Below are 24,825 nucleotides of genomic sequence, written 5' to 3' on the forward strand. Positions count from 1 at the left end.
GAGAGAGAGAGAGAGAGAGGAGAGGTGAGGTCCTGACACATTTCTAATGGTGGTACAGAAGACAGATATACCAGTTAAAAAATAGAAAGGATTCTGTCACTTCCAGCGCCTCTCTAATCAAAAGTGTGCAGTACTTCCATTTATCTGTTGCTGACATGTTTTCATGTGATTCAAGGAGCACAGGCAAGGTGAGAGTTGCCACCTACTGCTTTGAGTACCAGGATAAAACCCCGTCTTGGAGGACGACCCAGTAGGAGCGCCAGCCAAAAAATCTGGAGCTCTGCGGGACGCACAAGAGAAGAATCAGCAGTCTGAATATCGGTGATTTTCTATCATTGTTCAGTCTTTACTGATTTCTATGGCGGCTGAGAGAGAGAGCACAGCAGCATATCGCACCTTCCAGAGGAGTCCCTCGCACTTCTTGACATGCCGGGTCATACCCTGCAAGGAGCACAGATGAGAAACACGAGGGATGTACAACAAAACAAAATCAGACAACAAATCAAAGCAACATCAGAAAGCCCGACCGTCGACGGAGCACTCACCCGATGAGCGTTGCCTTCAAGGACCAGCTTCATTGCTGAATCACTAGCGAGGTCGAACGCTGTCTGGCCTGTGAGTTGTGGACGAACAAGACAAGTGGGGCTTTAGTACAAAAGAACACACAAACACATTGAAATTTAAGGGTTATTTAAAGACAAATCTAGGTAATTCACCTGTAGAGTCTCTAAATGTCTGTAATGGAACTAAACGTCTCTTTAAAGGACGTTTCCTCTAAATGAGTTTGTTCTCAGACTCTGATGATAAATCTCCACTTCAGCAGCTCTTACATTCACCAAACTTTACTCTTTCATTCCTCTCTGTGTGCTGAAGGTTCACACAGAGGGGTTTGTTCACACACTCATTTATACATCATTTATTAATAAAACATGGAGAACAAGGATTATTTTATGTCTGTTGACAGTATTTCATGGAGAGATATAAAGCGATATCATGAATGTAAAAACCTTTGACTCCAATATGTCAACAAAGTGAAACAAGAATGTTTAGATTTCTGTTTTGGAAATGTATGAAAATTAGCACATATTTAATAAGAAAATGCCTAATTTGGATATTTTAACATAACATTTCAGAAAACGTGTATTAAAAAAAACAAACAATTGTCTCAATGTAAGTGATCATCCAGGTAAGTTTCTTGGACGATATCTTAATAACAAATTTCTTTTAAATATATTTTTCTGACAATTGACAATTGACAAAGATTAAAATCATCAATGTGCATCCTGCTGCTCTGACCCTCCAGCACATTGCAGCCAACAGTGAGGTTAATTGACGTGTTTGTGGCTCGGTGGCACAGAGGAATAAACTACATAGGAATCATTGTTAGCAGGATCTATCCATTGTTGGTTTTGGTCTTTCCGTGGGCAGAATAAAGACAGTGTTTCCTTTAAACACAGGAGTGACTCATGATCATCTCTAGCTAATAACCTTTCTTGTTCTCGACGTTGGGGCTGGCTCCACTCTTGAGCAGCTTCAGGGCGCACTGCTTCTGGCCTCGATAGGCCGCAGAGTGCAGCGGAGTGTTTCCCAGCAGGTCTGTGCAGTTGATATCTGGGGTCTTCTTCCTGCTGAGCTGCAGCGAACACACAGGACAAAAAAAACAGATGGATCGCCTGATGCCAAATGTCACGCAGGTCGTTATTGAGCCGCTCAGAGCTGAAGCACGACTGGGATTTCTTACTCCGTCTCCAAGAGCTGGAAAGAGTTAAGGCTGCTCAAAACTTTTCTGCCAGTATCCATTTGTGTGCATTTCTTTTGGCACATATTGTAAATACATATATTTATTTTTTCTTTAGAGCAGTTTCCTAATGAGGTTTTCATGGACAATGTGCTGCAGTCACTGAGATTTAAAGGGTGTAGTCGACTGCGTGCTAGTCTTTATACTAGTCACTGTGAGCATGCTAACATGCTCACAGTGACAGTGGCATAATAATAATAATGATAATAATAATAATAATAATAATAATAAAAACCTGTATATAGACTGTATATAAGAAGGGTTAGGATTAGAGTTTGTCATTTTGGCTGTAGCCATCTTGGTTTCTGGTCGTCGCCATATTGTTTTTTTGCAACCAGAAGTGACACAAGAGGGCGGTATGAATGAGACATTATTATGCAACCAAAATGTTACAATTAACTTCCATGAAGTGAAAACACACTGTGAAAGGGTTAAAATTCTAGGACGAAAACATGGACGCCATGTAGACACCTGTCAATCACTGTGTAGCCCCGCCCTAAAGCATCCCCTGCTTTATGGTCTGTGTGACTCTAAATGGACCATAATGTACTAAATGAACATCATGCTGTATTGAAGAAGACTTGAAACTAGAGATTGAGACCATAAACTCATGTTTACAATGTTTACTGAGGTAATAAATCAAGAGAGAAGTAGAGTCATTTTCTCATAGACTTCTATACAACCAGAGGAGTCGCCCCCTGATGGCCAGTAGAGAGAATGCAGCTTTAACACACCAGCATCGGATTCACTTTTCAGAACCTGAGTTGCACTAACCAGCTGAGTTAAAGTCGAAAGGTCTCCTTCTCGTGCAGCTTCCAGGAGCTCCTCCTCCAGTTTCCTCTCCTCCGTTCTCTCGGCCGCTTGTGTCAGTAAAATGATGGGATGTGGAAGAGAACGAGTGGGACGATTTTAGAATCCATACATCATATAAACAACTTGTATGGCTGAATATCAAAACATCAAACGTGGAGATTGATACATTTATGTTTCCATGAATTTAGAGGACGGCGTCTCTCTCTCTCACCTTCCAACATGCCTCTGATCTCTGCATTTTGAGTGACATCTTTGGGAATCTGTGCTGTCCCATTGATGACAGTAGCACATGCATCATAGTGCAGCAGCAGCATGACAACCTCCTGATCAATACGTGATTGATTGTTTCATTGATTGATTGATTGATTGACTGGATGAATAAATGCATGCACACAACCACACTATCAACAAAGAGACAAGAAGAGTAGAAAGAGACTTAGAATCTGAGTGGCGTTGAGGTACCTTTCGTCCTGTGAAGGCAGCTTTGTGCAGCGGAGAATCGCCGACATTATTGGGCAAGTTAACATCTGCACCTGCCTGTATGCGGGGTTACAACACACACGTTAGCCTTTTAGTTAAAATGTTTTGTTGTTGTTTGTGTGTAAAGAAACCCTACCTTCAGTAATTCCTCCACCACATCTTTGTGTCCAAAGTAACAGGCCAAGTGAAGAGGCGTCCATCCAAGATTAGACTTCCTCTTACCTTAGACAACAGTACACACTGTGTTACACCACACACACACTATGATAGTGTTTACTGAAAAGTGTTACTCGTGTACCTCTGCAGTTGATGTTGATGTGCGTCTCCTCTCTGATCGTAGACATGAGGAGCCTCTGAATCCCCCGCAGATCTCCGTTCCGGGCGAATTGCAGGAACTGCTCCTCCGGCTCCAGCGCCTCCATGGACCCCTGCGGAGGAAACGCAGAGAGAAGGAGAAAAAAAAAAAAAAGAGATGCTTTTCATTTCTGTGACTCGACTGTAATCAAAAAGAGGCTTTCAGAAGGACACGTGCACAGAGTCCCTGAAAAGAAAACCTAGAAGCTATAGGAAGTTCATGCTTATTACGAATCACTTAGAGCTAAATGGCAAGAAAGCGGATTATGAGCCTGAAGGTTTTTCTCGGGAACATTTGAGTTCTGGGTAAGAAAACTTTGAATCCTAGTTTAAGTGTTTAAATGTGCCACTTTCATAAAGTTAAGGAACTCACAAGAGATAGATTAAAACTAGAACAACCGCCTCGCTGTTGTTCGCCTCCGTCAACCAGTCAAGTTGCAGTTTACACGCACGTCTGTTCCAAATGCCATCATTTTAATATCATCATCTAATATACATTTGTGTGAAATTGTCATAATTATCCCATGAATTCTTGAGTTATGGCCGAAAGATGTTTTGTGAGGTCACAGGGCGCTTTCAGGATCACTTCATCCTCGAGTCCAAGTGGATGTTTGTGCCAAATGTGAAGAAAATTCAAGAAATAAATGAGTAAAGACTGATCGCAGCGGTGACAAGCACTGGGAAACGCCCACTGCTCTGATTGGCTCGTGGGACACAAGAACGCCCACTTTTTCTTCTTCTCTCCTTTCTCAATGCACAGCTGGTTGTGGCTGTCAAAGCTCCACAAAACGTTTCGCTGCCAGCGTCGTTACATTTTTAGCATCAATGGATGTTGAATTAATTGCTATAAACTTTCTAGATTTGTGAAGGTCAATTTGGGACAAATTACAACACTTATTTAGCTTAGTTGGCCCCACTTGTTTAATTCCAAAGACTGAGAGTAAATTGAGAGATTATATTAAAAATCACAATAAATGAGTGAAAATACAAATTAAATCAGGATTTTGAATATTAAGCTCTAAATGTATCCTGATCATAATGTGGTGTAATCACAGTTTACAGGTGTTTCCCATTGATCGTCGTGTTAAGCAGACAGATGGGCTGAGTAACAGTTAGTCACATGCTTTTCAATCCCAGGTAAACCTGTTTGAGTGCCAGTCGGGGCTTTCTTCGTTTGATTTTGTCACCTGCTGTTGACGTGCTTCATTAATTCTTCGGCATAGCCATGTGACATTCCATAACGTTACATAAAGCAAACGTTCTGTTTCTTTCCCTCCTCTCTGCTTACCAGAGTTTTACCGCAAATACAGAACGTCATGTGCACTTGGACTGTGTAAAGGGGAAAGGGATGACTTGTTTCCTTCCTGTAAAGCTGGTCCGGTGACTGCCACCTTCTGTCATCATTCTGACAGTTGCTTTCCCCCTTGACTTTTCTTCCTCACGTGTCCTAAACAATGACGGATGATGACTTGTAAGAAATACAACCCGAGACGACGACTCCAGGCCGAACGCTGGAGATTTGAAGAGTCACTTTAAAAAGAGCTTGGGGGGGGAATCAACAAACATCATTCTGATGTAGGTGTTGATATTTTCAAGATGTGTGAGGGCAACCAGATCCTCTACAGATTTGAAGAATGCCCCGTTTCAGACAAATGTATGTTACATAACAATACTTCATAATGTAGAGTCGTCGGTTTGGAAAATATATTTAGAATTATGAATCTGAATCTACGATGTAACCAGTAATTAAAGGAATCACATAAACTGAGATTTAGTGGAGTAGAAAGAAGCATAAAGCAGCAGGAAATGGAAATACTCAAGTGAAGTACAAGTACCTCAAAATCATACCAAAGTACTTGATAGGGCTGGGCGATATGGAAAATATCACAATATCTTTGCAGATTATCTCGATATTGATATTGAGACGATATTGTTGGGTTAACTTTTGGTGCTTTTACAAAATATTTACATATTTATTTATGATAAGTAATAATCAGTAATGTGGATATGATCACTTAGTGGGTAAAAGTAAATAATAGAACCGCTAGAACAGTCTGGTAAGTTCAGAAAATTGTAAAACTTCACTGAAACGCAGAATTTGAAATAGGGATGCACCGGATCGGATATCGGGCCGATACTCTAACAGCTTCTATGTTTGTATACTATACACATTATATACTCGAATATTCCTGTTTATGTTTTGACCAATTTGTTGCTGCATTTAAAAAGGTTCACACTTTAATTATAATTCCTTTTACCAAGTTGCTGGTGTACAATTTATTATTTTAATAAGAAATCAAAATTCACTAAATTTGTATCTATGGATATATTTATTGCATTTTGTTTTACAAAGTTAATGAACCAATGTCAAGCCTGATGTTGCCTCACACATAATATAATGATCACAGTCATTCACACACACACACACACACACACACACACACACACACACACACACACACACAGACAGCTTATTGATCAAACACTGGCATCAGATACCAAAGCCAAGACAACACACATATCCAGAATCTAAGACGATATCTAGTCTCATATATTGATTGAATATTGATATCAATAAATTGCCACAGCCAGAGTACTGGAGTACATACATGCTACTTAGAGGTAGTTACTTTGCACCAGCTGTTACCTCCAGTAAGCTACATGTTGATTGGAGTTGTAAGGTTTCTCTTACTACTGTTTGTTTTATTAATTTTGTTTTATTCTTAAATTCAATAAATATTTTGTTTGAAAGAAAGCTAACACATCAGCAGCTAATCAGCAAACAGGACACTTACTGCTTCCACTGTTCCAGTCCTGAGAAGTCACAATCCAGAGCAGTTCACGCTCTCACACAGGCCCCTCTGCGGAGCTGCATGTGATGTTTTAAGCCCCTCTTGAGCCGCTTCCTGCTGCCCTACTGCAGCACGAGCCGCAGGCACATCACGCTGTCACGTTCCGCATCACGCTGTCACGTCAAACATCACGCTGTCACTCAATCACCCCCCGATTAACGTCTTTGAAAATCACGCTGAGGTGACCGATGGCGAAATACAGCCGTCTGTCTCTGACACACGCACACACACGCGCCTGTTTCTCTGTTTACACGGACATCAGCTGATCTGCGCAAAGCGGAACTGACCTGGGAAAGTAGTTCGCGCCTTTCAAAATAAAAGCTCCGCCCGCTATTTCAAACGCAGAACGAAACTTCCAGCGACGTACAAGTCGCGCTTTCTTTTACACATTATGAGTAATTAACAGTTATGGATTTATAGACCAAATGCGTCGTTAGAAACGCTTTGTCCTTTGCTTTGTCTTTGTCGTAATGCTATTACTTTGTTGAGAGGGACCCTTCGCCCTGGAAGCTCTTTAGCCTTCCACACATCATGCATGCAGGCTGGACGTCAACATGTACTTCATGTGCCTTAGATTTAAAGTAAACTGTTTATTGACTGACTTAGTTTCATATTTCTGATAGCTGACATTTAGCTGAACTAATGGCCGACTTCATAAATGAGGAGAATGAAGGAGATCTTCAGGATCAAGTAAGATGGGTTTGCTTTTACAGCCTCGCTGTTGGAGTTAGGACAACTTGGCAAGTTGCGTTCAAAGTCTTGTTTTGTGTGTAGTATTTGAAAGTGGCCTGCAGAGAGCGTATGCGCCAAACAGTACCTGTGTGGCAGGTGAACCAGAGGTCCAGCAGCAGGCGGTTTTAAATTAGATCAAATAGCACTGAGAATAAATCCGTTCACGCTTTCACATCTGAAACAACACACACACGCACGCACACACACAGTCTGCAGGTTGGCCCCAAGGTGTCTGGCTTCATTAACACAATATACAGGTGATGTCTGAAGCCCAGCAGGTGCTGCACGGTTCACACAGACTCCACACATCAGCACAGTGCGTTGTGTGTCTGTGTTCGTGTGTGTGTGTGTGTGTGTTTGTGTATGTATTAGTTATATTTGTGAAACAAGGAGGGTTATTTGACGGTGCAACTTGGGACATTTTGTGTCTATACTGCATTATACACATACTTACAATGTGTTATAATCTGATTATATAACTGTTTAATTATAGTAATGAACATTCATAATGCTTTATAACAATAACCATAACACATAAAGCATTTTATTGTGACTTATGAGGTCAAGTATCATAAGTGCCGGTCACTCACTGTAAGGATCGTAGTATAGTTTCTATAGTTGTAATACATTATAGTATTTTTATAATGCATAATAGTCACTGTTATAATGCATTTGAATGTGATGTAAGTTACTCTAAGTGGTCATTGTTTGCTTTAAATATAGTAAAAATGATTATACAACTTTTTGTGTGTTCTTGCATAGATTCAATGTTCATTTTTCACTTAACTTAAAAAAATATCTTACTTAAAGCAATGCTGCAACTACATGTGTACTGTACAGACATGAGAGCAACATAGCGTCTCAGCATATTTCCCCAAAAAGTTGAAATATTGCTTTAAATGACCGTCTGGGTTTTGCAAACATCACCAGATATTTATTCTTTCCGCAAAGTCAAATGTTTCTGTCTGTGACTAAACTGAGGTTAGTTCTAGTTTAAAGCTACTAGAGGAACTTTAATTGTGTGTTGGTTCTGGCGGTCCCTGTGGATGGAAGTGGTAGTGTTTCTGAGCATCAGAGTCCCTTTAGGAAACCTCTCACTTTACTGCAGCGGGGTCTGACAGTCTGTCCCCGCTCAGTCCTGGTTCTCCCGTGCCTCCCTTCCCTCCAGTGGACAACTGTGTGCTTTTGATGTGTCAGGTTGCAGTTGGATTTAAATGATACATTTTCGCCTTCCGCACATCACTAATCAAAAAGTCTTCATGGATCACTTCACGTCGACGCCTATGATGGATGTTTTTGCTTTGTTATTGCTTCCTCTGGTTTAGATGGAAGAGGTCGAGGCTCTGTCTTCCATCTATGGAGACGAGTGGTGCGTCATAGATGAAGCGTCCAGAATATTTTGCATCAAAATATCCGATGACTTGGAGGAGTCAAAACTGACAGCATGTTTGCAGGTAGAGAGAAAAATAATCATATATATTTATTAATCAAAAGTTTCTGGCATTGGTATTTGTTTGAAATCCAGTTTATTACTTTTTTAAAAATGTTCTCTGTTATTGATCAGATAATTCTCCCACCTGATTATCCGAGCGCCGCTCCGCCCATCTACCAGATGAAGTGAGTGTATTTGCCTTTGTAATCTCCGCACAGATCTGCTGAATTGATAGAACATCCCACTCGTCCTCCTACTTGATAACCCTCTGTTTGCTCTCGTCTTTTCTAGTGCAGCGTGGCTGCGAGGCCCTGAGAGGGCCAAATTGGCCAGCAGCCTGGAAGACCTCTACGTGTGAGTGCTCTCTGACTTATCCACCAGGAACCGCAGTGGTGGTATTAACCACAACAACAGAAAGCTTCACGTGATTGTTTCTACCGTACAATTAATTTCTCTGGTCTGTGTCTCTCGGAAATAATCCGCCCTCATCATTCATTTCATTTTTCGACAGGGAGCATGTGGGGGAGAGCATCCTGTACCTGTGGGTGGAAAGAATTCGAGAATTCCTCGTGGAGAAATCCCGGAGCTCAGGAACAGGTGAGGTGTGACAAATGAAATTCATCGCTTGAGGGACACTCTTACTCAGGCAGTTTGTGATGACTTGAACTCACACTTGGCCGACATTCATCGCATCGGCTTTACTCAGCAGAACCGGAGGTTGCTGCCTGGTATCAACCTGTTCTCATTCCCGCAGGACACACAGGACCCTTTGTGTTGACTTATTTTAAAGTCCTGTGTTTGTATGACCCATCCACCCAATTTCACCCGTCAATATACTACGTCATCACATTCCAGGAGCATTTTCTCTGAGCGTCTACTGAAGACGTGGAATGGGTTTACATTGTGGTTACATGGAAGCCCGTCGTGTGTCTCTCAGGCGCTAAAGGGGCGGGACAAAGTGTCTGTATTTGACGCCGTGGGATTGAGACGTGAAGTAAATGATAACATCCACACATGTTAACAGCTTGGCTCTGATAAAGCCCACTGTTTATCAGCAGCTAAATTATTAGATCGTTTGTTATAAGGAGATAGTCGTATCAGGAATAATCTACTTCCCTACCCGTGTCTCTAAATGTGTCTTCCATCTTACCTCTGCTGAGATGTTCCTCCATTAGTACCACCGCCATCTGATGTGGTCTAAAGATGTGATAAGATGAGCACAAAGGCCGGTCGGGTGCATTAAAGAAAGAAAACCCGCTGGGTCTGACTTTGAGTGACTGCATTGAATTATGATCAATATCTATGTAATGGCTTACCTTGGCAGAATCCTTTCAAGTGTAAAAAGAGTAAAAGATACCCAAATTACATTTCTCTACAAGTGTCACCGTGCATCAGTGTTTTCTCGGGGAGTCTGATCCGTCTCGGTTATCTGCGGCCGAGTCCCGGCGGTATCCATTATCCAGGCCGACTCTGCTCTCTTTTGAGCAACAAGCCTGAAAAGTAACTGCCCTCACTGTTATTGGCTGGTTTGAATTGTCCTCTCTCTGCGATTGATGTGGTAATAAGTATAACCGGCCACAGCACTCAGAGGAGCCAGATTGACACCTTATTGCCATTCAGATGGGACGGACGTGGTTGAGAGAGAGTGTGGGGGGGGGGTTGATAAAGCTAGAAATGCACATTACATAGAAAAGGAAATGAAAAGGGAGCAAACATAACAGGACATATAATGATGATAATGAAGTTGGGTTTGAAGGAGACCAGAAAGGGATGAAAAACATCAGAGAGACCAAAGGTTTGTTTGTTCACCTAAATATGAAGTCACGCCTTACTTTTCATAGATTATACTGTGTAGATAGATGGTTATGATAGTTTCTATGTGTGTATATGCACGCGTAGAATAAACACTACAGGTGTTACTCAACTTTACATTGTCGCTTTTAAACCAGTTCAACTTTGATCATGGATCAACCTTCTTCTCATGTAGAACATTAAGGAATTAGTCTGGTGATGTTCTATACTTTGTATCATCAAATCCACATCAAAAGACTTATAATTAAATCAATTTAAGACAGCAAATGTGATTGTATCAACATTTTATCAACTCAGATCTGCTCTGAGGAACATTCAGAGAGATTCTAGTGAGAAAATAAAACAATGAAAGTGACTCTACTTTAGAGCACCAAATGTAAAACAACCCATGGCTGAAAATGATCCCAAACTAATTCAGTAATCACACTTTCCCCTTTTTCAATGAAACTATATATTCTCTTCTTATCTTCAGTAGGAACCATTGGGCTTTGGGGTGAAAGGCGGTGGAAGTTGGAAGGTATTGAGGGACGGACAAACATATTTCGTGGGATTTTGGACTCGGGGCGCAGTGTTCAAATTTGCGTAATCCTTGCTCGGGCTCTAATCCTTTCTTCTAGTAATTAGTGTCATCCATTATGAATAGTTTGTCGTGGTGTCATAGGTCATGAAGCCATTTTGGTGTCAATGTTAAGGTCACGTAATGGTAATTTAATTTGGTAATAAGTTGCTCAGTAGGTGTCATTTTAATGACAAGCGTCCTTGTTTGTAGACGACTCAGTGAAGACCTTCAGGCCTGAGGTTTAGGACGAAGGAAACAAACAGGCCTTTCTCTAAAGGACACACACTACAGGTGAAGAAATGTTCCTTTAAATATGCAAACAAGGTTCATTGTTTTGTAATTAAATATGTGCTAATTTACATACATCACCAGAACAGACAATAGACAACGTAGTAAAATAAACAGCTGAATGTGTATTTAGGATGTTTTCTCTCCTCTAGTCTGAAAGAAGACTAACAAAGTAAAGTGTCTCACCTCAACAAGAGTTCATGTTTCTTACATGACCGGCTGCAGTGGATCCTTCAGAGAAGGTGAACATGACGGCTGAAGAGGAAGTGGACGATGAAGATGATGAAGACGTACCAGACTTCAGGACTCTCAAGCTCAACACAGAAAATGTACATCTTTTCATGGATCATGCAAACGGTACCGTCCGCTACAGTTTGACACACTTTAGTTGCGTTAAACATGAAACACAGCTTATTGTAAAACGCATCTCTCTGGTTTGTAACATCTTGTCCCGTAGATGAAGAGGCTCCTCCCATAAAACATGGAAACACCATCACAGACCGACGCAGCACCTTCCAGCCTCACTTAGCACCTGTGGTGACTCCCAGACAGGTACAAAATACATAAATGTCAAACCATGAAGACAAATGGCTAACGGCAGCTCGTCTGAGTTCCAGTAGCAATGACTTCATGGAGATCTTTGAGATAAATGTGCTTATTCACGCAGCGATTTCACAAAGTCAAACATCATCTGCTGCACGCTCATCTCCCTCTGTGGCTCTGTGGGAACGTACCGGCTCGTACTGAAAGCTTCCACCTGCTCTGGAGTGCTATTAGACAAAAATATTTACTGACGCAGCCGTCCTCCAGAGAACAGATGCACTGAATAGACTGTGACCTGCACAGCATTTACATACACGAAGCGTTCTGTTCAACCAAAGATATAACTGAGAAAAAGAGAGAAAAGTGGAGACTTGCTCACTTTTGAGGCTTTTTATCCCGAGCAGCTTTATTAATTTGTTACTGTATGGAGGCCCAGAGAGTTCAATATTCAATAATTAAATCAGGCATTGTAAAATAAATAAACACATTCATAAATTGTGTAAAATGATAAATAAAACTTTAAATTATTTAAATAATTAATTCATTTTTTTGCCTTTGTGCATACACAAGTAAAACAAATAAATTGACATTGAAACTCACAACTGCAAAGAGTTAACTAGTTATGCAGTTTACAGTAACTTTTGCAATCATTTACATTATAGTTAATAAAATAATACAGTCCCGCTGTCTTTATTTTTTTATAAACCTAATCAATCTATTTTTATGTTACACTTGATTTTGTGATGTCATGATGATGTTGATGCTGACTTTAATTGAATTAGATTACTCTGGTTTTGTTGTTGCTCTAAAGCTACAGAGGATCTCATCTCACGATCTTAAGAAAGGAGCTATGCGATTGGCTGAAAGGTGAGGGGGGCGGTGTCTAGGAAATAGACCTTGTGTGGCCCGTAAATGCCTTCTATTTTTAATTTCCAGTGTTGTGTCTTACCTTTCTGTAGCTACTGCTAGCTAAAGTAAATACAAGTAAAAAGTCTCGTCCCAGAACGGTTCACACGGCCCGCTATACTTTTCCTGAAGTTGGAAACACACGTCCACATTCTTTGGCGCAGTTACATTCAGTATGAAATAGAATAGAAAGGTTTTGTTGTTGTTGTTGTACAGAATACAAAATCAGGAGCGCTACTTCTGATCGGTGCAATTAAAAAGACGCTACTATAACAAAACGACTTCAGCAAACAAACATTCACAGCCGACAACACATGTAAAAGAAATGAATACAATGTATTTTGCACCACATTAAATGCAATTATTGCACAAGATGCAGGAGGTTTGCTCTCAAAAAGTCATCATGTTGCACCAGAGGGGTCGTCCAGACTGTTGTCTATAGACAACAAAACCATATATGATATACCATATATGGTTTTGTTCACTAGTCAGCAGCGTCAGACGGCATGTTGACGTCACAAGTTGTCGTCTGCATCACTTTTCAAAGTGACTTGGTTTTTAAATTGACTCCTTGCTCACATCACACGGCCACTCGGGGTTCAGCATGAAAGCACTTTATATTTAACACTGTGCTGAGGTAGAGATGAAAAAATAAAGAATCCTCAAGTGGATGTAAAAGGCATGTGAAGCGAGGAATGACGTCACGGTGTACCTCCCGTTGTGTGTTGCAGGTTAAAATGCTCCTGGGGAAGCTGTATGAGAACAAGAAGATTGCCAGTGCCACTCATAATATTTATGCATACAGGTCAGTAATGTCACGTATACTGTATACGACCCGAGGTCTGTCATTATCTCACTATGCACACCGTGCTAACACTCTCAGGTCACTGCTCCAGTGTGTCGGTACAGAACACGTGACGAGTGGAGGCCTGTACGTCTTCTCTAAAGGGCACATCGCTGCTCAAAGTTCAACAAAAAGAGAAGGCTGATGGCACAGTGGGTTATATGAATAGACGTGTGCGTATATGTCCCGTGTGTCTGCCTGTATTTTTTCGTCAGTATGATCTAATGAGGTCGATGTGGAGCCGCTCATTCACCGACTGGGCGGTCATTACCGCTGACATTTAAAGTTGCTGCCGGTGTGTCACGGCATCACTCTCTTACCAAAACGTCTCAAGCTGTTACGATTCTGTCTGTTTTGTAGGATTTACTGCGAGGATAAGAACAGCTTCCTGCAGGACTGTGAGGACGACGGAGAGACAGCCGCGGGGGGGAGGCTGCTCCACTTACTGCAGGTTCTCATTTCATTAACTAAATATTGACGCCGCACAACAGATCATTCTTTTCAGCTGCGTACTTAAAGCTACTGCGAGGAACTCCAGTGTTGATTTTGGCGGTCCCTGTGGAGAAGAGATGTAAAAATGATATAATAATAATATCTTTGTTCATATAACACCTTTCAAAAACAGTTACAAAGTGCTTCACATAAAAACAAATACAAAAAAAACAGCAATATCAAAATAAAAGTAATAAAAGAGCAACATACGTAATGAAATACTAAAACCTCTGAAACTGAATAAAAACTAAAATCATTTGAAATCAGGGAAGGCATGCGATTAAAGTCTGATAGAGGATCAGGACTACACTGAGACTGGTTCAGGACCAGATAAAAGCTCCTCACAGTAACTTTAAATGCATGTTGCATTTGTCTAAAAGGGAAAAAGATCTGATGAGCGAGTCAGTGCAGCACACATAAAACTTTTGCCCAAAATTAATGTTCCAAACACATTGTTAAATTTGCCAGCTTCATCCAACTGTCTTTTGCCTTCTGCCGGCTGAGTTGGCATCTGTTCTCAGCCGCCTTGTTCATTTTCACCACCAGCACTATTTGGCATCTACTGTGGCTCTTAAATTGTTACGAGTAAGCAGGTGTTCCACACATTCTGAGAAATCACTTCTCTGTTCTGTGGTAGTTCTCTACTAGTCTGACGTGAGCTTTAAAGCCAACACAGTATATGTATGTGATATTAAACTATATATTGTGTACGGAAAACACAGACGGTATACTATGCTCATGCTAATTGTACATTTTACATCACAAAAAAGTGATATTTTTACAGATATTTAAAAAAGATATTACTGTTACTCATTCCAGGTGATGTGACAGCAGGTTACTTCTCCGTCAATGTTGATGATTACTATTTCACCACCTGTAAGGCTGAGAGGCCTCTTTGTCAGTTCACATGGGAACATTGTGTGCTATCGTGGCCTAAATCTAAGAGGTGAGGGGAGATGTGGTCCAGGAAACATGTTGGGTAAAAAACAAAATGGATAAAACAACACATGTTGGTTGCAGGGCTGCAATGAGTATTGATTTTTAAATTAATGTTCAATGATGATGGCAAATGTGAGAGAACGGTGACAGTCGGCAACAAAAAAAGCTTCACCGCAGCAGGCACAGATGACTTCCTGAATCTCTCTGAAGAGCACCTGAGCTTAACAAGCCTGTCGCTAAAAATACTGAACAATTAGCATATTACTCTTGAGCTTCCCTCCCTTATCTGTGCTCCATGATCATTTCTAACGAGTCAGGGGCCAAGCCAGTAATGGATTCTGCCTTCCTTATCATTTTAATATAAAATAGAAATAAATAAAGTGGGAGGCTTGCTAACACGCTTTGATAAAACAAGGTGCCGGAGTCACCTGATATAACATCAAAAGCTTCCTGAGGAAAAGCAGCCTGGACCGAGTCCTTTTTATTAAAGACGGTGCTGTGTCCCAGTTCATTTCCTGTTGCAGTTAATGGTTGCATCCAACGCTAATGTGCTATTTAGTATGCAAAAAAGTCTGAAACCTGAAACAAATTGTATTTTTATTCACACGAGAGTATGCTGAACGATGCACATATTGAGTTTGTAGTGCAGTTTTAAATTTCGGACGCAGCATCTGTGAATGACAATCAGCTGACAGTGTTGAAAACAGCTGCAGCGACACAGGTACACAACAGTGAAGAAGTCTACTCTAATAGAAGTCACAGGTTGATTGTGCAAGTATTGCATCACTTCCTGTTAGTATACAATGGATTAGTTTATTGATTTCTTGTAAACTAACAGCTCAAACTACGGAAGCCCTGAGATGCAAGTGAGAAATTCATGATTGTTTTTTCTCCGTGTTCTCTAAACACGAGGTGCATATATTGTGTGTAAGCAAGTTATGCAAATTAAATCTCTTCTGGAAGAAAACAGGAATGCTTTTAGAAAAATGAGAAAAGCAGCAAATTTGACACATTTGAGAACTGTATTCAGCAAATGTGTTTGAAAAACGACAAACAAATCTGACTAATTGATCGAGCCCCTTGAAAACGCAACCAGAAATGAGTTTGTAACATTTGATGTTGACTAATTAGCGATTACATCATCATTTTTAGGTTATTTCTTGAATTGCTCTTAGCTTGTTAGGGTTGATTTCATTGTCGTACATCACCTTCATGATCTCTCATGAAGTTAAAATCATGATGTGAAAATTGCAGAGCCAAACAATAACTTATCTTCTTCAGAAAGAAATATCTCCATCAGTTACTGGCTCTCGTATAACACCACTCGTATTTACATAATGTGTAAATGTTCCCCTCCGTGTCTCTCCAGAGAAATAGTCCACGATAGCAATTTCACTAAATCTTTTCATTCCGCATCTGAAAGAGGCACTTGTGCTGTCAGATGGCGCGATGATTCACACACACACGCACACACACGCACACATACGCACACATACACACAAACACCCACATCACACTGGAAGGTGCGATTGTCCACACGCTTTGTCTCGCTGTAATATTGAATGAAGGCCAGTGAAAGGTTTGTTGAGCTCGGCGTTGACTTGAAGTAGTTCTGTCATTCTCATTACCAGAAGGTGCTGAGTCGCATCACAGCGCCTCCAGATGAGATCCATGACTCGTGTCAAAGTTCATACTCATTTGTGAGATGACGGTAGTCGTCTGTGCCAGTGTGACCCTGTTGGAGGGATAAATTATTGGGAATTAGTGCTTTGGATTCTTGCTGAATGTGTGATCCGCTGCACAGAATTCAGATGAATCAAGCTGTCTTCGACTAATTCAGTGTTTCCTTCCAAGACAGCACTTAAAAAAAACGCATCACTCTGCACTCTTTGGCCCGAATTTGCCTTAATTACTTAGAAGGACGCACTCTCTATTAAATGATGGATGCTTGTCCAGCAGTGTGCATCTTTTAAAGATGTCTTTCATGCTTCCAGGTGAGACCTCAGCCCCAACATGTTTGGCATGTCTTCACACCATAGACAACAGGAAGTGGTTTGTGGACTGCCGTTTTGGAGCCTCGAGTTCCACTTTTCGGCCATCGAGAATCTTGGATTTTGGCTGGCGCCATCTTGGTATTTTGCAACCAGTGAATGGAAGTGACTATATTTGAAATGAGAAGGAATGACATAGAGATGCCTTATACGGCTCTGTTAGAGACCTGTCAATCACCGTGTAGCCCCACCCTAAAGCATCCCCTGCTTTATGGTCTGTTTGACTCTAAATGGACCATAATGTACTAAATGAACATCATGCTGTATTGAAGAAGACTTGAAACTAGAGATTGAGACCATAAACTCATGTTTACAATGTTTACTGAGGTAATAAATCAAGAGAGAAGTAGAGTCATTTTCTCATAGACTTCTATACAACCAGACTTCTTTTTGCAAACAGGGGAATTGCCCCCTGATGGACGAAGGCACTTCAGCATTAGCTTGTTTCCCATAATTACTCCCCCTGCAGGAGGTTGTCACTTGCAGAGGGAGTAATTATGGGAGAGACCATAGCAACGAGACCATAGCAACGAACCAGAGGCACCAGAGCGATCAAGTCACCAAAAACACCATGTCTGTGATCAAATACTCCTTTTTTTTTTTTTGCTTTGTAACATTCATAACTGAGTGAAATGACGTGGCAGCCATGGTAGGAGCTGGTCGAATTCTCCAAAATGCTAAGGAGAGGTGCTTAAATAGTTCCTATCTTGTCTCCTTCGGCAAAGGTCACTGGACCATTCTTTACCAAAGGAAAGGAGATGACGCCGTCACACAATTCCTTTCGACTGCACCTCGACAGACCCACGTCAGTAACATCCGCCATCGCGTAGTTAAGTAGCGTCAATGCCGTCAGATTCTCTCAGCACAGCCATTTTCTTTTCCTTGACAAACCTCCTTCACATATTTCCTTGACGTCATGATGTTTTCAATCAAGGTCTAGGAAAAGTGGTTTGGAAAAGACATGGGATTTAATATATATATATATATATATATATATATATTTATTTTACTCTTTGACTGCAGCACATATCTGCTTCTCTTAACCTAATGTGGACGTACAGTATAGATTCGAGCAGATGAAAAGACTTCCTGCAGCTGACTGACCTACTGTATCTGGAGTTCCTGCTCCATCCTTCAGAGCAACACACTGATTCATCTTCCACTTGTCACACTCTCAGCATACTGAGCAATTTACATGAAGTGCTTTCTCCTTCATCTATTCTTCTCTAATCTCATTCCTCTCCACAAGCCTTTCTTCCCGTTTCCTCATTTAGATTTGTGCCTCTGTATGTGGAAGTGTGTCGTAATGAATAAAAAGAAAAAAAAGGATCTGATTAATAGTGTCAGCAGCCAGATGTGGTCTCCTCCAATGATATTGCACTTTCTGTGTGGGTGTTGCTGTGCCGGGTCAAATTCTCGTCTTTATGTGACAATTTGGGGCGTAACTTTGTTTATTTGCTATTTATTAGGAGAATATTAATGTCAATTTCTCCTCTGCGTGTTTGGTAGAAGGAGGCAGGCCATGTTATAAGCTTAGCCCAAGGAAGGTAGTGAAAGGTTAAAGGTTAAGTGTACGGTACATTTAGAATATCTTCACAGCTGTACCTTGCCGTCAGACAGCCCCTTAGGACGGGTAACTGAAGCCGTTGTAGTCATCTATGCTCCCTTCGAAGCCACAAGAATCCATCGACAAAAACATTTGACGTCACAGAACACGCGAGTTGCTGGTCTACCGCTGCCTCCGTCGGTTAAGCTTAGTTAATACTCGCCTCAGCGAAGCCGGCGTGAGCGCCAGAAAATGAGGTGATCGCGCAAAAAGGGACGCAAGAACGGACGCAAGAGCGCTTGTTTGTGCACCTCTGAATTTTTGTAACTTGGCGCACACAGGACACGTGTGTGTCACGTGACAAATAGTTCACTGATAAAAGCACTATTTCAATTTCTTAAGGTCTTAAAAATCTTCATCCGAGTAAATAATTTGCTGCCAAATCAAATGGTTTACAGGATATTCAACCTTTGTTTCTTTATAATGCATTTAACACTCGTCTTGTTTCTGGACAGTTTTGTACTACGGCAATAAAGTAGTCCATGAATATGAGATATGAGTTTACAGATAATCACGATCCCTCCTCGTCATCGTGGAGGTTGGTTTATGGCTTTTTGCCGGTTACACCTTCAGTCTATGAGCATATCTGTGAGTTACACTCGCTGTCTTTTTGATTCTTCACACTTCATTTTGTTCGAACGCCCTCTGGCGTTTCAGAGAATAATGCAACAAACAGCGCAGAGAGTATAAATGCCTCCGTTCATGCTCAGAGCTTGCACGCCATCCAGGGAGGCTCACACTACGATGCCAAGCGCGAGTACAAACAAATGTGTGTTTGTGTTACTGTGTCACTTTAGTGTTTTAAAAGGTTTGTTCGGATTCATCCAAAGTCAAACAACAACACAAACAAACTAACCGATCAAGGCAGCGGTGGACCAGCAACTCCTGTGGTCTGCAAGGTAAAAATACTGTTTTTCTGACCGGAGTCTGGTGGCTCTGACGACAACATAGATAAGAGCTTGAGTTCCCCTCAGAAAGGTCTGTCTGACAGCAAGGTAAAGAGGTGAAGACATTCTGAATATAGCTTCACTTCAACTGACATTCTGTTAGGAGTCTAACATACGTCCACAGCAGAACATCACTTTGCTCCCGTGCTGGTTCTCCTGTCTGTTTCTATCAACTCATCTACTGTAGTAGAACCCTGACTGTGGAGGAGAACCTCATACACGCACACTGCAGAACATGTGAACTATCCCTTTAATATGAAAACATTGAATAGAGCAGCTTTAATTAGAGTTTTTTTTCACTATTATTTTGATGGAGTTTTTATGACTGCCCCTTTAATTAACTGGTCTTTTTTTGCTTCGTGGATTCTAGGTTGATGTTGTTTCAGTTGACATTTATGGTTGTTTTGTGGGTATTTATATCTTTCATAAACAGCATTGGTTGATTACGATGGGAGTGGTGTAATCTCCATGATTTCATGGATGATACATCAAACCTTGAACCTTCCCGTCTTTGTGCTGCTAACCTCAGCTAAACATTTCCTGGAGCTAGACACTGACACTCAAAGATGAAAGGGAAATTACATTTTCTCGTGTAACTCTGTGGAGGATAGCCAAATAGAAGAATACCCTCGCATATTCAGCTTTAGAGTGACAGCTGATGGCCTGAGTCAGATACACTTAACGAAGATTTATCAACCACTGGATCAAATCTAGTGTGAAATATCTGGCCTCTTGAAAATGGTTGTCAGTGAAGGGTGTTGTGTCACATATTTATTGTATTTGTCACTCACCGGCTTTCTCAAATTCCCACTCATTTCGTGTCTCACCACAGATTCTGGACGTGCGTAATGTCGCGGTGGTCGTGTCCCGATGGTACGGAGGTATCCTTTTGGGTCCGGACCGCTTCAAACACATCAACAACTGTGCTAGAAACATCCTGGTTGAGGAGGGATACACTGCCTCCACGGTGAGACACTCTCTGGGCCTCTCAAACATCGCTATCATCTTACGCTGACACATCATTGGTCAAATTTGACGTTGCTGTCACTTTTCTGATGTTGGGAATCGTCTGTATCTTGTAGTTTTTGTAGCATTTTATACCTTTTATTTGATAGTGAGACAGGAAAAATGTGTTAAAAAGAGTCAGGGAATGACATGCAGCAGACAGTCTGTCCAGCCGGGAATCAAAACGGGGACTCGCTGCTCAGGGCATTGACGTTTCCTCATACAATGGTTCGTATGATGTCTTACAAACTTAACTTAGTTAGGTTTAGGTTTGCAAGCGCCTTAGCTAACAACAGTAGCTTGCTAACATTAGCTCGCTGACAGCTAACTTGTACCATTGTCATGTTAGTTATAAACTGCACCCCTGTTAGACATAGGTTGGTAAAATAACACTTTGATAAGCTGACATCTGATGTTTTTAGCTAGCTACAGACGTTTTGTTCGCGTTTCAGCGCTTGGTTGCATATTGCGGCGCTGATTGTTTTCCTCTCCAGTGGGTGTGGTTTTCACAGTTTGACACGTTCTGTGCAGGCGGCAACTTCCGGTAAAACTTGCATTCTCTCTACTGACCAGCAGGGGGCGACTCCTCTGGCTGCAAAAAGAAGTCCAATTGTATGGAAGTCTATGAGAAAATGACTCTACTTCTCTCTTGATTTATTACCTCAGTAAACATTGTAAACATGAGTTTATGGTCTCAATCTCTAGTTTCAAGTCTTCTTCAATACAGCACGATGTTCATTTAGTACATTATGGTCCATTTAGAGTCAAACAGACCATAACGCAGGGGATGCTTTAGGGCGGAGCCTGTGATTGAGAGGTCTACCTGAGACGTATACGGCGTCACTACATCCACTTCTTTATATACAGTCTATGGTTGCGTTTTGTCTTTATATGCGCCCATGTGGTATGCGCCCTAATCACTTGGCTATCAAGTCGCCCCGGTATCTTGAAGTTTTAAGCCTTTACCCTAGTGTTCCCCAGAGATTTTCTTTTTTCCCCTTTTGACAACCAATCCATAGTCTGAAGTTCAAAAAAGAAGACAGTCTCAGACAGTATATAGCTACAGGTTATAGTGACACATAGATGCATTATTAAACCACAGAGGGTCTGTTTCCACAGTAACTCTTCAGCAGCTGTCACATTAGGGATACGGCTTCATTTGAAGTGTCTGGTGGCCACATGTTCTAGAGATCAAACACTCTCTCCTCGCTCTCACCAGCCTGAAGTTGGGTCCAGTCCGCTTTGAAGTCGTCTTTGTGTATATCGAAGTTATTCCATTGGTAACGTGATTGACATTTGAGGTGCTGCCTCGGATAGATTAAAGGTACCGAAAACCCACTCTTAAAAAATATCCAACTTCAAAACCCCATCAGCTCTCAGAACATGATGTTATTCCCACCCCGACAGCAAAGGCTGGGTTCCCCCTGTGGACAGCTAATTACGGGCCTCTGCCCGTGAACGGAGGGACTTCTCTGCAGAATAGCCTGATTATAGTTCATCGAGTGGTTTTAAAAAACAACCAATAACAGTTTAGAATTGATTTTTAAAACAAACTGCTTGGTGTTAGTTGCCTGAAGCTTGTCTAAAGCTTTGATTGACAGGTCAAAAAAGAGTCCCTGATAAAAATCTCCAGGAGATGGGATTTTAAACACCCTGAAAATTGCTCCACGATGCTCCTAAGATGTTTAAAACGTCAATAAACAACGTAGTGACATGACGTTAAGAGGTTAAGCTGGGGTCAAATGTTATACTGGGATTTATTTGTTGTTACAGGTTTGATAATTGTGGAATAAAGCTCAGTCTGGGCAGTTTCGTTATGTACAGAGAGAGCGCGGTTTCAATGGAAGAAATTCAGCTAAATGATTTGCCGACCTTAATAGAATCTACTGCGACCCACCGGTGGGTACCGACCCGGCCTCTGGGAAACACTGCTGTAAACGACCAGTGTGTAGAATTAAGAGGGATCTGTTTGCAGAAATGGAATATAATGTTCATACCTATGTTTTCGATCGTGTATAATAATCCCCTGAATCTAACGATCGTTTTGCTTTCGTTAGCTTAAAATAAGCCGTTCATATCTACAGAGGGAGCTGAATGAACTTAGATTAATGAAATCTCGCTGCCTAAACATTCACACACTCACAAATACTATATGTATATAATTTATACATATCAATGTTAATGCTCATATCACTCTGTACTGTCCAAATTGTATTTTGCTGCTTTGGCAACATTGTTCTTGATACTTTTATGGCAATAATGCCTCTTTGATTTTGAATAAAGTTGCCGAGACTCTTGGCAACAAGAAGCATAGATTGGAAAACTAAATGGGACCCAGACTTTGATCCTTTAGGTACACCGATTTAATCTGTAAGATATGTTGTTGATGGAAATCAGAAACTTCCTATTGTCTGAGAAAGAAGCAAAACTATTTGAGTCAGTTCCTGAAATTCTGTCCAGGTGCCTCATTTGTATTTTTGAGGTAAAGTGTAAATTGGAAACGGGACAATTACTCCTGGGAGGAGCGAGTGAGAACTATTTTGCTTGAATGCAAAATGAGATAAAATCTCTGAATACTTTGATTGGATTTAGGAGGAAAATAGAGAGCCGAACCAGTTTCACACCTTCTCAAAGGTCTCTGCCAGTTATTTTTGTAGCATGTGAGTCACTCATTAAAAACAGTAACAACGCTACTTCCCGTTAGCTGGTAATTGGGAGGACAAGTGCTGGAGAATGACTGGTTTACCGCCCCATTGCAGACACCATATGAGATATGAAGGAGCAGCGAGCATATGAGAAGTTTCCACTCTGCTGTATGAAACAGAATTATCAATTAGACTTGCTTTTTGTAAAGACAAGGCTGTAAAAATGTGGGGAGGTCTACAAGATTGTCAGAGCAATAATTAGTGGAGGATGATTTATAAGAGTACTTAAGAGTGCAATGTTTGGATAGATGCAATTGTTTGAATACATTGGGGGAATGCCAATCAGTACATTGTAATTTGCACATTGCGGTAAGCCAGGGACACTCAGCAGGCGTTCGGGGGAACATTGAGCAATGAGCTTTAAAACAGCTCTTAAATACTAAACATGTAAAAAGCTTTGGCACCATTAAGTGGAGCGCTAATGTAAGATAATTATGAGTCTGTTCATTCTTTAACCCTTTGCTCTCGTTTCACAGGATGAAGCCGCCAAATCTGGAGCGAAGACCAAAAGGCCAAAAAGCAAGAAGACAAAGTGAATTTCAGAAGAGGAAATAAAAGACGTTTGGCTCAAGAGGTTGTTTTTAGTGGATTCTGATGTGTCTTAATAGAGACAAACAGGGGTTTCTTGCAATTGCAAATCATTTATTCAAGACTACGACAGCATTCAGTGCTGCAGGAATGAGTCCTAAAACCCCGACATTGCATTTTTGCAGTTCTGGTTCCCTCGTCTCAAGTCATGTGGTTTTATGAATGTGGTTTTGGTTACATGCCTGAAATAAGGTCTGTGGTTAACACCTGCTTAAGAGATTTTAACTACGACATAAAATGAGTCAGTGAATACCTCTCTCGTGAATTTAAGCTTTTACTACTACTGCTAACAAGTAGTTAAATGAGATGACTAGACGTTATCACGGCAAACACTAGTCCCACTTTAGCTTAGTGGTGGTCATGTGAAGTCATGTGACCGTGGTGAATTATTAGATCCAAGTCCAAAAGGTCCCACCACCTCTCCGACATAGAAGCAAGACACACAGACTTGACAGCTGTTTAGCCTCTTTTTGTAGTTGTTTTGAGTCTCTTTGTAGTTATTTTGAGTCTCTTTGTGGTTATTTTGAGTCTCTTTGTCGTTATTTTGAGTCTCTTTGTAGTTATTTTAAGTCTCTTTGTAGTTATTTTGAGTCTCTTTGTAGTTATTTTGAGTCTCTTTGTAGTTATTTTAAGTCTCTTTGTAGTTATTTTGAGTCTCTTTGTAGTTATTTTAAGTCTCTTTGTAGTTATTTTGAGTCTCTTTGTAGTTATTTTGAGTCTCTTTATAGTTATTTTGAGTCTCTTTGTGGTTGATTTGAGTCTCTTTGTCGTTATTTTGAGTCTCTTTGTAGTTATTTTGAGTCTCTTTGTGGTTGATTTGAGTCTCTTTGTAGTTATTTTAAGTCTCTTTGTCGTTATTTTGAGTCTCTTTGTAGTTATTTTAAGTCTCTTTGTAGTTATTTTGAGTCTCTTTGTAGTTATTTTAAGTCTCTTTGTAGTTATTTTGAGTCTCTTTGTGGTTGATTTGAGTCTCTTTGTAGTTATTTTAAGTCTCTTTTTAGTTATTTTGAGTCTCTTTGTAGTTATTTTAAGTCTCTTTGTAGTTATTTTGAGTCTCTTTGTGGTTGATTTGCCCCTTT

General features: G+C 40.9%; 2 protein-coding genes across 4 annotated transcripts; one reads left to right on the forward strand and one right to left on the reverse strand.

The window, feature by feature from the left end:
- Nucleotides 1-81: 81 nt before the first annotated feature.
- LOC116394909 (oxysterol-binding protein-related protein 1-like) lies at nt 82-6,544 on the reverse strand. 2 transcript variants are annotated; one of them, XM_031868298.1, is made up of 10 exons: nt 6,241-6,544; nt 3,390-3,519; nt 3,228-3,313; nt 3,074-3,148; nt 2,823-2,871; nt 2,573-2,658; nt 1,489-1,633; nt 546-613; nt 397-441; nt 82-280 (listed from the first exon to the last, which is right to left on the reverse strand). In XM_031868298.1, exons 2-10 carry the CDS (start codon nt 3,511-3,513, stop codon nt 203-205), a joined length of 756 nt encoding a protein of 251 aa, XP_031724158.1. In that variant the 5' UTR covers nt 3,514-3,519; nt 6,241-6,544; the 3' UTR covers nt 82-202. The 2 variants fall into 2 exon arrangements, with proteins under 2 accessions (XP_031724158.1, XP_031724157.1); XM_031868297.1 differs by having other exon boundaries at nt 2,823-2,934.
- A 278-nt stretch (nt 6,545-6,822) lies between these two features.
- Nucleotides 6,823-24,252, forward strand: impact (impact RWD domain protein). 2 transcript variants are annotated; one of them, XM_031868469.1, is made up of 11 exons: nt 6,823-6,987; nt 8,355-8,483; nt 8,594-8,646; nt 8,753-8,815; nt 8,973-9,058; nt 11,346-11,477; nt 11,578-11,672; nt 13,301-13,374; nt 13,774-13,864; nt 20,281-20,415; nt 23,635-24,252. In XM_031868469.1, the coding sequence occupies exons 1-11, from the start codon at nt 6,940-6,942 to the stop codon at nt 23,692-23,694; spliced, it is 966 nt and encodes a 321-aa protein (XP_031724329.1). In that variant the 5' UTR covers nt 6,823-6,939; the 3' UTR covers nt 23,695-24,252. The 2 variants fall into 2 exon arrangements, with proteins under 2 accessions (XP_031724329.1, XP_031724330.1); XM_031868470.1 differs by lacking the exon at nt 20,281-20,415.
- The last annotated feature ends 573 nt before the right edge of the window (nt 24,253-24,825 follow it).

This window comes from Anarrhichthys ocellatus, unplaced genomic scaffold (genome assembly GCF_004355925.1).
Source record: "Anarrhichthys ocellatus isolate YVR2014 unplaced genomic scaffold, GSC_Weel_1.0 scaffold42, whole genome shotgun sequence".
NCBI classification, from domain to species: Eukaryota; Metazoa; Chordata; class Actinopteri; order Perciformes; family Anarhichadidae; genus Anarrhichthys; species Anarrhichthys ocellatus.